The sequence below is a fragment of the Pipistrellus hanaki genome (assembly GCF_964339955.1).
Source record: "Pipistrellus hanaki genome assembly, chromosome: 1".
Lineage (NCBI taxonomy): Eukaryota > Metazoa > Chordata > Mammalia > Chiroptera > Vespertilionidae > Pipistrellus > Pipistrellus hanaki.
In genome coordinates, this window is record NC_140503.1 from 39,565,690 (window position 1) to 39,578,811 (window position 13,122).

General features: G+C 42.2%; 1 protein-coding gene and 1 long non-coding RNA gene across 4 annotated transcripts in view; one reads left to right on the forward strand and one right to left on the reverse strand.

Annotated features, from left to right (window-relative positions):
* Positions 1–2,735: 2,735 nt before the first annotated feature.
* Positions 2,736–5,220, reverse strand: RPLP1 (ribosomal protein lateral stalk subunit P1). The gene is made up of 4 exons (XM_084888354.1): positions 4,980–5,220; positions 4,251–4,325; positions 3,076–3,193; positions 2,736–2,915 (listed from the first exon to the last, which is right to left on the reverse strand). Exons 1-4 carry the CDS (start codon positions 5,049–5,051, stop codon positions 2,836–2,838), a joined length of 345 nt encoding a protein of 114 aa, XP_084744480.1. The 5' UTR covers positions 5,052–5,220; the 3' UTR covers positions 2,736–2,835.
* A 69-nt stretch (positions 5,221–5,289) lies between these two features.
* LOC311624814 overlaps positions 5,290–13,122 on the forward strand; it is a 654,664-nt gene continuing 646,831 nt past the window's right edge. For 2 of the 3 annotated variants that reach the window (XR_014795386.1, XR_014795387.1), the window contains exons 1-2: positions 9,575–10,515; positions 11,158–13,098. This is a non-coding gene — a long non-coding RNA (uncharacterized lncRNA). Of the gene's footprint in view, positions 5,417–9,574; positions 10,516–11,157; positions 13,099–13,122 lie in introns of those variants that run through there. The other variant, XR_014795385.1, reaches the window with a different exon arrangement.

Sequence of the window (13,122 nt, forward strand, 5' to 3'; positions counted from 1 at the left end):
CAGCACCAATTATGTGTTACTGACATGGTAAAATACAGAATGGGAAAACATGTGAAAGTTATTTCTAAACTATAAAGTGCCACCCAACCAAACCAATAATCACCTGGCACACACTGTTCCTTCAGAATTTTATTCTATATGCTCCTTCAAATTATGAAGGAGCGAGGATTTGACGAATTTTATTTGAATTTGTAGCAATATGCCAAGTTGCTTTGTTGTATAATTATTTTGAATTCTTTCATTTTAATTAGTGTTTTTTTCAAAAGGTGGTTTTAAAATTTCACATGTGGGTGCATTCTGCTTCTTGGAAGCACTTCTGTGTCTTGCCCTTCCCCTTCTTCTTCCCCCAGGCACATTTCCTTTGCCTTTCTCTCTCCTGAACACAGAGGGCTCTTCTGCCCCTGCAACTTGTTTCCTTACCTTACCCAGCCCAGCTGGCTCACTTATACCTCTGGAACTTTCTAAATATTTTCTTATAATTTGAAATAAAATTTTAAATATATATATTTTATCGATTTTTTACAGAGAAGAAACATCAATGAGAAACATCCACCAGCCTCCTGCACACCCCCTACCGGGGATGCGCCGGCAGCCGATGCTCTATCCACTGAGCCAAACCGGTTTCATATTGAATTTTTTTTTAAATTAAATTATCTGTGTACATATCTTACCATTGAAATGAAATTTTACAAATGGTTCTTTCCCTATCATTTTTAACTGAGAAGCAGAAAAAAATAGTCAAAGTTTACAGGAACTTCAGATTTTTTTTACTTATCCCACCGTGCAGCATCTCCAGTGACAGGATTTTTAAAAAGTTGTAGATGGCTTGTCAGGGAGCATTCTGCAGTCTTTTCCTTAAAGTTCTCCAGAACATGGGAAATGAGAGCCTTTGCACCCAATATTGGTTTCCTGCTGATAAAGGACTATTAAAGGAGTTAGCTAGCTAGCCAACCATGGATGTTATGTTTTTAGGATAATTTTAATAACAGTGGAACTCTTTAGACCAGTGGTCAGCAAACTGCACTCTCGAACCACATGCGACTCTTTGGCCCCTTGAGTGTGGCTCTTCCACAAAATACGTGTAGGTAGTAGGCTCACACGTACAGTGCAATTGAAACTTCATGGCCCATGCGCAGAAATCAGTTTTCGGCTCTCAAAAGAAATTTCAATCGTCATACTGTTGATATTTGGCTATGTTGACTCATGAATTTGCTGACCACTGCTTTGGATAGTAATAAAATTACTAGTAGGTAGGGAGTTGGCATGCATTTGAGGATGTCATCTTTGAGAAGCATTCATCAGAGTAGGAAACCAGTCATGAAACCAAAGTTGCGGCCTAATTGTGAAGGTTGGCAGGGTTGATTTTGAGGAACACAAGACTTACAGGCCACAGGCCGGCTAGACCTGGGGTCCCTGGTAACTTACGCAGAAAGGAAATATCACATGCCAGCATTGATGGACATGTTCATACCCCAATATGAAGTATTTTGTTAATCCTCACATTTCTCCCGTGGATTTTTAGAGTGGAAGAGAAGGGGAGACAGAAACACTGATGTGAGATACATCCACTGGTTGCCTCCAAATGATTGGGACTGGGGCCAGGGATCAAGCCTGCAACCAAGATACTGGCCCTTGACCAGAATTGAACCCAGGACTCTTCAGTTTCAACAGCTAGGGAAAAAACCTTAGTTTGCAAAGAGCTTTACATCATTGTTCAGATAACTAAAAGATGGGTAGAACGGGACAGTTTTACTCAATATGAAATCCCAAGCATTTGCTCAGCTAAGTGATGTCAGTATTCCCACCTTGACATTTGAGGGCTTCCTTTAATCTCCGGCCTCTCTATAACTTTGTGAGGTTCTATGCAGAAGAGTGGAGATAAACTTTGGAGGCAGAACTCCCTTGTAACTCTTCCACTTCTATGACGACCTTCTTCTTACCAACCTGACATGGAGCACCCCCCTCCCAATGGGATTGCTGTGTAGAATACCATTTGTATTAGCAGTCCTGACCCTTAGCTGGTGAAAGTTACTGGTAAGTAGGCACTTAGCATTTGGGTATGGATCAGTCAGCTTTGAGAAGCATTCCTCACTGCTTCACAATGGCCTTTTTCCTATGTAGAAACTGCAAATTTTAATTCACGTTTCTTCATTGTGCCTTCCCTTCCTTTGTCAAGCCCCTAAATTGTTTACTGAACATGCATCTTATTTTGGAGGACTAGTATGTCCTGCTTTTCAACAACTTCTGAATATCACTAGTGGAGACAGAGGGTAAGAACACAATGTTCCAAATGCCTCATACATTATAGATGCTCTGAACAGACTATGTCTTACAAATCCCAGTCCTATGGTGCCCTCACGTTCTTCAAAGTGAACCTACACCTGGCCTGTGCGGTTTGGTCATCCCATGCACTGAGCTCCCCACTCCTCATCAGGGCACCTGTGGGAGGCAGCCAGCCTATTCCCACTTTACATTACAGGATTGTTCAGTCACACCCCTCACCCCGACGAACTACTTCATCTGGTAACTGCCAGGGTTGTGCTTGGGAATTAGCAAAGAAACTTTCTAAATCTGAGGCCTGGACCCCGTCTCCTTGGACTCTCATTTATGCCCAGGAAACAAACCCTGTAAATCATAATCCTCACTCCCCCACATGTAGTTCTTGCTGTAATGTTAGATGCATTCTTTGTACAGTGTCTAGCTTGTGTCATAGCAGAAAAGGTTGAAAGCCAGCATTATAGAAATGAGATCACCTTTATACAGGCACATCCTCAATCAGCAAGCACAACAGCAACAGAGGTCAGCTTTTATTGACTGTGTTACAAAAGAGCCAGTTTAGTCAAAAAGACCAAAGCCCATGTCATCATCAGACTCCTCAGATTCTTCTTTCTTTGCTTCCACTTTCTTCTCCTCAGCTTAAAAGGAGGGGGAAAAAGGTAAATTACACACTTGTATTTTGCACTCCAAACTTATATACCCCCAACTTCCCTCATCAAACTGTTTCTGGTTTTAGGATTTCTAGACATCACCTACTTAGTAAATTAAGGGCAATTTTGCCTATAATTAGTTACCTACCTGGGGCAGCAGCGGTGGAGGCAGCAGGACCTCCTGCTGGTGCAGCACTAGCTGCAGGGGCAGGTCCACCAGCCCCTACATTGCAGATGAGACTCCCAATGTTGACATTGGCCAGAGCCTGCAACACAAATGCATAGAGGTAAGTGCTCAGGTCTGTCCCTGTTATAATACCCAGAAAAAAAAAGAAAGAAAAAAAAAGTACCACCCCTCTGGACTTAGTGACCTACCCCACCACTATTTATAATAAAAGCATAATATGCCAATTAGACCAGTGGGGCCGTTTAAGGGAGGGGGGGGGGGTGCTGGAGCTGGGGGAAAGCCCGAGAATTTCATGCATTGGCCTCCTAGTGTAAACATATATAAATTTCTCTTCCTTCTCCTTTGCTAGAGCCTGCCAGTGACAGCTTGTGTGCCATTCAGATTTCCTAAAACTTAACAACCCACACAGCTATACTAAAAATAATCAATCACAAAAAATTTCAAGCTGTAAATCTCATACTTGCATTGCTATGTTTAAGCAGTAAGGTATAGCTAGCTGAATTCTTTTTATAGATGAGAAAATTGGCCCCAAAATGCTGGTTTAAGTTGTTAACACTCAAAGCTCCCTTAAGCCAGGTTTTTTTCCCCCAGCTCCAGGTCTCTTCTTCAATTTTTCAGACTGCTAAGTAATCGTAGGCAATTTATTAAAGATGATAGAGGAACAATGTTTTCAATCTTTTAAAGCTCTTTGCAGGACACAGGTGAACAGCTACTATCCAGGAGTTTCACTTGCTGGAGATTCAGTAACCTGTAGAATGGAAGGCAGCCAGTGCCCAATTCCTTGGGTAGGGATCTTGTCTTTTATCTTCCAACACATAGTAAATGGTCAATAAAAGGCCAAACCCAATTTCCAATAAAGCATGCTATCACACTACAAGGATTTGCTTGTAATGGCATGGGAGTTATCTTCTGGGTGGCCGCTTTAAAGAAGGAATCACCTGGTTAATTCTTTTACCATGGTTGCTAAACAGAAGAGAAGCCCATCTGAGACCAAGAAAGACACAATAAAAACGCAAGGAAACATCACTTAAGAATTGTGTGTGTGTGTTTTTTATATTGTTATGAACACCTTACTTAGTAATCAGTAGGTCTACCCAAACGTACATCTCCAAATCAAGTTGCCACCATCACCTTACCTTTGCAAACAAGCCTGGCCAGAAAGGCTCAACATTTACACCAGCTGCTTTGATGAGGGCATTGATCTTATCCTCCTAAAATAGATAAAAATGACAATCATCAGAGACCGAACGGTAGCTTTCTGAAATGTCTCCAAAAAGCTAAAATAACTCAGAGCATGTGTACCAAACCATGTTTATTATGCAGTTTCGGTATTTTATGTGCCATCTTATATTTTAAGAAGACCATTTCTTACACACTCTGTGAGAGAACACAGAAATGCCATCTGCTCCTGTGTGGCGAGTTCATCGCTGCCATTTCACGGACTGGGAATTTACCCAAGTCAGGCTATTTTAAGTTACGGGTCAAGCTCATGTGCTCTCCTCCACACCATACAGTCTGGACACACCGGGCCAACTAAGAGAACCAAAATAATTCAAAATGATAGTCTGGAATGTTAACTGGCTGCGGATTAGGACGCCCACGCGCCGCACAAGTTTCTCCAAAGAAAAGTTCTCAAAGCCAGAGCGCGCCATCGCCCATGTAATCCCGCCCTTCCGGGATCCGGCACGTGGCCGAGGCCCCGGCCAACTCCCACGTGGGGGCACCCGATGGGCGCCGGCCCCAAGCCGCCTTGCGGGTGTCGAAGGCCCCGACCGCGGCCGGAAGGGCCTGACAGGAGGCCTGGGAAGGCGGGGAAACCTGCCGCCCGCCGGCCGTCCCCGCCGTGGGCCCGGGCCCGCACTCACCGTCACCGTCACTTCATCGTCGTGCAGGATGAGGGCCGAGTAGATGCAGGCGAGCTCCGACACGGAGGCCATGGCGAGGGTGGGTGCTGGGCGAGCGCTGCCGGGATCGGTGCTAGTCGCCGGATGAAGTGAGGGCCTCACCCCAACGCGGCCTTAGCTTCCTCGGAAGAACCGAGCACCTTAGCGGCAGCTGGGGAAAGGGGGCGGCGCGCCTGCGCGCGGGCACTTATGAGGGCCCTGCCGACCAATCCGCGCCCGCGTCTGGCGGAAGAGGCGGGGCTGGAGCCGCCCGGAAAGGACCCACTGGAGGCGCCTGCGCAGAAGGCGTGACTAGAGTTCAGGAAGTTGCTACCGGTAGTAACCTGTGTACGCGCTGAGGAACTCCATTGGTTAGGACTCGTGCACAGTAGTAATATTTTTAGGAAAAAGTTACCTAGGTAAGTGGACGTTAGTTACCCTAGGCCCTGTTGCTCCTGTGACACTGTTTAGACCACCATTTAGTGACGTCCCAGCCACCCCCCGTCCCACCCACCTCGCAGCACCGTCACCTGGAGGCAGAGCCACGTTCCCGCCTGTAGTCCCAGGTTCTTAGCGCAGCGCTCAGGTGAAATATTAGGTCTAGTAATAATTAATGTCGTTTTCTAATACTTTTTTAAATCTAATTTATTTAAACAATACAACAAAATTTAATCAACAATATAGTTGCCGTTGTTTTCTACTACTTGTGCCCAACGCTCAGGAAGCATTTTAATCCCTCTGTTGTAAAATTCTTGTGATTTTGATGCAAAAAATTCAGTCAATGCATTTTTGAGGCATTCTTCATTATTAAATTTTTTTCCAAGAAGAAAGTTTTGCAAAGAACGAAACAAATGGTAATCGGAAGGGGCAATATCAGGAGAATATGCAGGTTGAGGGAGAACTTCCCATTCCAACTGGCGCAGTTTTTCAGCAGTGATTCTTGCAGTATGCGGTCGTGCGTTATCGTGGTGAAGAATTACGCCCTTCCGATTAATCAGCGCGGGTTCTTTTTCTCTTAAAGCTTGGGCTAACCTTTCCAATTGGGCACTATACACTGCACTTGTAATGGTTTGGTTAGATGGTAAAAGTTCATAATGAAGAATTCCTTTAAAATTCCACCAAACACACAACATCACTTTTTTCGCATGCAAGTCAGGTTTTGGCGTGGGCTGCGGAGCCTCATTTTTGTCCAACCATTGAGGCTGCCTTTTCAAATTAACATACAGCACCCATTCTTCATCTCCGGTAACAATTTGCTCTAAAAACGGCAAACGGTTTTGACGAGAGAGGAGCGAACTGCAAATTGTGACTCTTTGATTACGGTTGTTGTCGGTCAACTCATGAGGAACTCATTTTCCAAATTTTTGGACTTTGCCAAGTGCACGCAATTGATTGGAAATTGTTTTTTGTGAACAATTTAAAGTTGTCGCAAGCTCTTGTTGGGTAATTTGAGGATTTTGCACCAAAAGAGCTTGAAGAGCTTCTTGATCAAAATTGGACACACGGCCTCGACCACTCTTGTCATCTAACGAAAAATTTCCCTCGCGAAATTTCTCAAACCAACGCTGGCATTTTCTGGCGCTAACTGCATCTTGACCAAGAGCACTACAGATGTTTTTTGCAGCCTCACTTGCTTTTCTTCCTAATTGGAACTCGTGAAGCATGCAGTGCCGAATATGCTCTTCATCCGCCATCTTCTTAGCCTTAGTTTTGCAACAAAAACCAAACCAAACACAAACTTTTTCAAGCAAAACTTGTTAATTGCACTTCACACGTTCTGTAGATACCACGTGTTTGAAGGTTATGTCAATACAAGTCAACGCCAAGCAAGATTTTAAACGAATGTTAAAAACGACATTAATTATTACTAGACCCGATAAGTAAGTGAACGGTCGTAGGAGGAAACAAGAAGCTTGCAGTTTTACGATAGCTAGTGGCGTTTGAACGCCTGCTATGTCCCAAACACTTAGCCACATGCTACAAGGTTTCATTTATCTCCATTAACTGTTAACTGAGGTGCAGTAGACCCCATCACTAGTCTAAGATGACAGCATGCAGTGGGCCCTGGATTTGGAATTTGGAATCTTAATTTAAGCGCCTTTTTGGGAGTGCGGAGAGGGATGGATGGGTTTGGGGATTATGAGTAAATGTGTCTTCCTTCAGTTTTTATAACAAGGCGCCCGGTGATTGGGTGGAAATGCCTTGAAACGGCTGCTTGCTTGGTGCGGTGCTGTAGTATTGCACTATTTGTCCTTTGAAGCTAATAAAACCTCCTTTGGGTTTATATTGAGGGTATTAAAACATTTCTTATGGTGGTACAATTGACATATAACATTACATTCGTTTAATGCGTACAACATAGTGATCTAACATTTGTATATATTGTGAAATGATCACAATAAATTCCGCCTGCAACAGTGCATCACATTTCTCTTTTCTTTCTTTCCCCTTCCTTCCTTCCTTCCTTCCTTCCTTCCTTCCTTCCTTCCTTCCTATCTTGTCTTTCTTGTCTTTTTTTCTGTCTTTCTTGTCTTTCTTTCTTGTCTTTCTTTCTGTTTTCTTTTTCTCCACAACCTGCCCACCACTTATTTCTTGTCTTCTCTCTTTAAAAAAAAAATAAATTTATTAAAAATTTTTTATAAATCTTTTTTGTTGAAAGTATTAAATATGTCTCTTTTAGCCCTTTTGGCCCCCTCCAGCCTGCTCCCTACCCAGGGTCTTCACCCTATTTCTGTGTCCATGGGTTATGCATATATGCATACAAGGTCTTTGGTCGATTACCTAACACCCACCCACCCTCCCCCATCTTCTCTCCAAGACTCTGCTCTCTGTTTGATGCTTCCAAGTCTCTGGATCCACTTTGTTCATTATTTTATTTTGTTAATTAGATTCCACATATGAGTGATATCACATGATACTCATCTTTCTCTTACTGACTTATTTCACTTAATATAATACTCTCCAGGTGCCTACATGTTGTCTCAAAGGGTAAGAGATTATTCTTTTTTTACTGCTGCATAGTACTCCATGATATAAATGTGCCAAAGCATTTTATCCACTCATCTCCTGATGGGCCCTTGGGCTGTTTCCAGATCTTAGCTATTGTAAATTGTGCTGTTCTGAACATAGGGGTGCATACATTCTTTCTGATAGCTGTTTTGGATTTCTTAGGATATATTTCACTGGGTCAAATGGCAGTTCCATCTTTAATTTTTTGAGGGAACTCCATATTGTTTCCAGAATGGTTGTACCAATCTGCATTCCCACTAGCAGTGTACTAGGGTTTCCTTTTCTCCACATCCTTGCCAGTACTTGTCATTTGTTGATTTGTTGTTGGCAGTCATTCTGACAGGTGTGATGTGATACATCATTGTCGTTTTAATTTGCATCTCTCTGGTTATCAGTGACTTTGAGCATTTTTTCATATATTTTTAGACCATCTGTATGTCCACTTTGGAGAAGTGTCTATTTAGGTTCTTTGCCCATTTTTAAATTGGATTGTCTTCCTTTTGTTAAGTTGTATGAGTTCTTTATATATTTTGGATAGTAACCTTTTATCAGTATCATTGCCAAATGTGTTCTCCCATACAGTGGGCTCCCTTTTCATCTCATTGATGGTTTCTTTTGCTGTGCAGAAGCTTTTTATTTTTATGTTGTCCCATTTGTTTATTTTCTCTTTCGTTTACTTTGTCCTAAGAGATGTATCGATAAACATATTGCTACAGGAGGTAGCAATAAGGTATCACCTCACGCTTGTTGAGATGTTGCTGCGTGTTTCTTCTAGGATTTTTATGGTTTCATGACTTACATTTAAGTCTTTTATCCATTTTGAATTCATTATTGTGTTTGCTGGAAGCTGGTGGTCTAGTTTCAGTTTTTTGAAGGTATCTGTCCAATTTTCCTAATACTATTTGTTTAAGAGACTGTCTTGAGTCCATTGTATGCTCTTGCCTCCTTTGTCAAATATTAATTGAACACAATAGCTTGGGTCAATTTCTGGGGTCTCTGTTCTGTTCCATTGATCTATTTATCTGTTCTTTTGCCAGTACCAGGCTGTTTTGATTATGTTGGCTTTGTAGTATAACTTGAAGTCTGGTATTGTAATTCCTCCAAGTTTGTTCTTCTTTCTCAAGATTGCTGCTGCTATTCAGAATCTTTTTTGATTCCATATAAATTTTTGAAATATTTGTTCTAGATATGTGCAATATGCTATTGGTATTTTATTTTATTTATTTATTTTTTTAAAATAAATTTAGAAAAAATATATTTTATTGATTTTTTACAGAGAGGAAGAGAGAGAGATAGAGAGCTAGAAACGTCGATGAGAGAGAAACATCGACCAGCTGCCTCTTAAACACCCCCTACCGGGGATATGCCCGCAACCAAGGTACTTGCCCTTGACCGGAATCGAACCCGGGACCCTTCAGTCCGCAGACTGACGCTCTACCACTGAGCCAAACCGGTTTCGGCTTAAAATAAATTTTTATTGTTCATATTATTACAAATGTTCCTCCCTCCCCCCCCCCCCCATTGCTCTCTTCCACCAGGTTCCCATCCCACCCTCTGCCCTTTCCCCACCCCCCATTGTCCTCATCCATAGGTGCACAGTTTATGTTCAGTCTCTTCCCACATCCCCCTCTCCCCTTTTCCCCAAGAATCGTCAGTTCACTCCCCTTCCATACCTCTGATTCTATTATATTCACCAGTTAATATTGTTCATCAGATTTTTTTTTTAATTTCCTTGGTTTTTAGATTCACTTGTTGATAGTTACGTATTTGTTGTTCATAATTTTTATCTTTATTTACTTTCTCTTCTGAAAGAACCCCCTTCAGCAATTCATATAATTCTGGTTTGGTGGTGATGAACTCTTTTAGCTTTTTTTTAATTAGTGAAGCTCTTTATCTGGCCTTCGATTCTGAGTGATAGCTTTGCTGGGTAGATTATCTTTGGCTGTAGGTTCTTACTAATATCACCTTGAATATTTCTTGCCATTCCCGTCTGGCCTGCATGGTTTCTGTTATAGGTCAGGTGTCGGAAACCTATGGCTCTAGAGCAGCATGCAGCTCTTTTGAAGCTTTGCCGTGGCTCCGACAGCAGGGCCGATAGCAGGGGGAGCAGGGAGCTGTATCACTTACCTCCGCTGCATCCGGCGCTCCCAGCGCTCTGTGTGGCAGGTTGCCGGCGACTTAGCGTCGCTAGGCAACCACAGTGTCCCTGTCCTGGCCCAGCCTCCTCCCTCACATCACAGCCTGTGATGTCACTGAGGGCACGCTGAGTATGCACCTCTGCCATGGGGAGGAGGAGACTGCTGCGAGGGGAAAAAGAGGTGCTGACAGAGGGGACACTGAAAAATAATTTTAAAAAAAGCAGAAAAAAGGGAGAAGGAAAAAGAAGACAGAGAGGACAGAGAGGACTGGAGAAGGAGAAAGAGAGGGCTTGCAGTGTGACTGTCACTGGGAGTCGGGCCTGTACAGTGAGTGGAGAACAAGAGCCTGAAAGAGAAAAAACAGCAGCCACGTTAAAAAAAAAAAAATTAACAGATACTAATTTTTGTTGTTGGTTAAGCATGGGAGACAGGTCCTTTTGTAAGGTGTACACTGTAGGAAATTTGTGGCTATTATATAAAAAATTATTTTTTAAATAAATAAAATTATTACATTTTTTATTTAATTTAACTTACGGAATATTGGGGGGCCTGATGAATTATTTTTATGACATGCATGGCTCACCAATTAATTTACAAAATATTGGGGGCCTAATGAATTGGTTTTTTTTTTTTAAAAAGGTGACTTGTTAATTTAACGTTTATTTCTATGAGGAGAAGTAATTCTGAGGGGGTCAAACAAAGAAATAATAAAAAAAAAGTGGCAAAAATTATTTTTATGATGAGGAAGAGTAATTCTGAGGGGTTCGGAAAAGAAATTATAATAAAAAAGTGAAAAAAATATTTTTATGATGAGGAGGGCTTCTTGAGGGGGTCAGGAAAAGAAATTATTACCAAAAAGTGACAAAAAAGTTATTTTTATAATGACGAGGATGACATTGGGCCCTCATTATTAATTATTATTTACATCAGGCACTGATTATGATTTATGGTACACTGGGGCCGTGATTAATTTTGTGATTTCTTATTACGTCCCTGTTTTCGACCCCCGGTAGGCCAGCCATGGATAAAGGCAAGAAGAGAAAAATTTCTGAAGAAAACAGAGTGTTTAATGATACATGGACTGAATCATTTGCATTCTCTACTGACGAGACTGGTTTACCAGTATGCTTAATATGTGGTGAGAAATTTGCAAACAACAAAATGTTGAATGTTGCAAGACATTTCCAGAATAAACACACAGCCTTTGCTGAAAAATATCTAGATGGAGATGAGAGACGAAAAGCCATTGCAGAACTTATGAGGAAGGTTGATAGGAGCAAAAATAATTTCAAGAAATGGGTGAAGTCTGCAAATTCCACAACATATGCTAGTTTTGTGGCCGCTCAGGAAATAGTCCAGCACGGGAATCCGTTCACAGATGGAGAGTATATAAAAGAAGCATTCATTAAGGTTTCAGAACATCTATACAAGGACTTCAAAAACAAGAATGAAATTGTGCAGAAAATTAAAGACATGCCTCTCTCTGCGAAGACTGTCAAAGACAGAACCCTAAAAATGGCATAAAACATTAGCAAACAGCAAATTCAAGACATCAATTCAGCTGTGGCGTACTCCATCGCCTGTGATGAGTCCAAAGATAAAGGTGATATTGTACAAATAGCGCTGTTCTGCCGATATGTGAACTCTTTGGGCCACAGGAAGAACTGATTGAGCTGATACCACTAAAAGACCAAACAAGGGGTGAGGATATCTTAAGGCTGTTCTGGACTATTTAAGTGCTGAAAAAATAAACACCAACCACCTGGTCTCAGTGGCTACTGATGGGGCACCGAGCATGAGAGGAGCACAGAAGGGCTTTGTGGCTCTACTGCAGAAGGCTCTGGGTAGAACGCTGCTCTCATTTCATTGCATCCTGCACCAAGAGGCATTGTGTGCTCAAACATTTCCCCCGGAATGCACAAAAGTGATGGATGTGGTCATTCAGATTGTTAATAAGATAGTGGCAGAGGGTTTAAACCACTGCCAGTTCCGTTTGCTATTGGATGAGGTGGAAAGCATATATTCTGACCTCCTGCTCCACAACAAGGTCCGGTGGCTGTCCAGAGGCGAGGTGCTAAAACGCTTTGTCGCATGTTTGGAAGAAGTAAAAACTTTCCTGGCCAGCAAAGAGCTCACCTTTGCTGAGCTGGAACCAGAGTGGCTGGAAAAATTACATTTTATGGTAGACATGACAGCACATCTAAACACACTAAATACAACCCTTCAGGAGAAAGGAGGCACAGCCCTGCACATGCTGGAGGAGGTTTTGGCATTCGAGCGCAAGTTGACAGTGTTTGTCAAAGATTTACAGAGAGGTACACTGTCTCACTTTCCCTCTTTGAGAGAGTTCAAACAAAGTCATGATACGATAAATTTGGAATATTTGAAGTCTGCAATCACCACAATGCAAAGTTCATTTGGGAAACGATTCTGTGAGTTCAGAGAGGAAAAAACCACATTATCCTCCCCTGTCACTCCCCTGGCGATCTATCCATCCCTATTGAATATGACTGCATTTGCAGGTGTAAGTCAACCTGATCTTGAGATGGAACTGGCCGATATAGCCGACAAAGATATATGGGTGTCCAAGTTCAAATGCTTGGCCGCTACTCTTGAGGATGTTGCCCGTCAGAAGGCCACTCTGGCTCAGAATCATAAATAGAGTGATATTGAAAACCTTCCCAAACAGGACAAACTTGTATTCGAAACATGGAATGCCATCCCCAACAGTTATATAAACATGAAAAAGTATGCATTTGGAGCCCTGTCGATCTTCGGCTCCACATATGTATGTGAGCAGGTCTTCTCCAACATGAACTATATTAAAAACAAACATTGGTCACGCCTCACAGATGACAATTTGCAAGCCTGTGTGAAAATGAAGGTAACGTCTTACAGCCCTGATGTGCAGACACTGTGCACTGAAGTTCAGGAGCAAAAATTCCATTAACCAGGTAAATTAAATATTTTAATTAGCT

Bases quoted from the DNA above. Each gene is read 5' to 3' on its own strand.
- RPLP1 (XM_084888354.1), bottom strand. From the start codon at position 5,051: ATGGCCTCCGTGTCGGAGCTCGCCTGCATCTACTCGGCCCTCATCCTG. The intron at 4,326-4,979 runs GTGAGTGCGGGC...TATCTATTTTAG, and splicing joins ACGATGAAGTGACGGTGACG to GAGGATAAGATCAATGCCCT. The intron at 3,194-4,250 runs GTAAGGTGATGG...TTTGTGTTGCAG, and splicing joins GGCCAGGCTTGTTTGCAAAG to GCTCTGGCCAATGTCAACAT.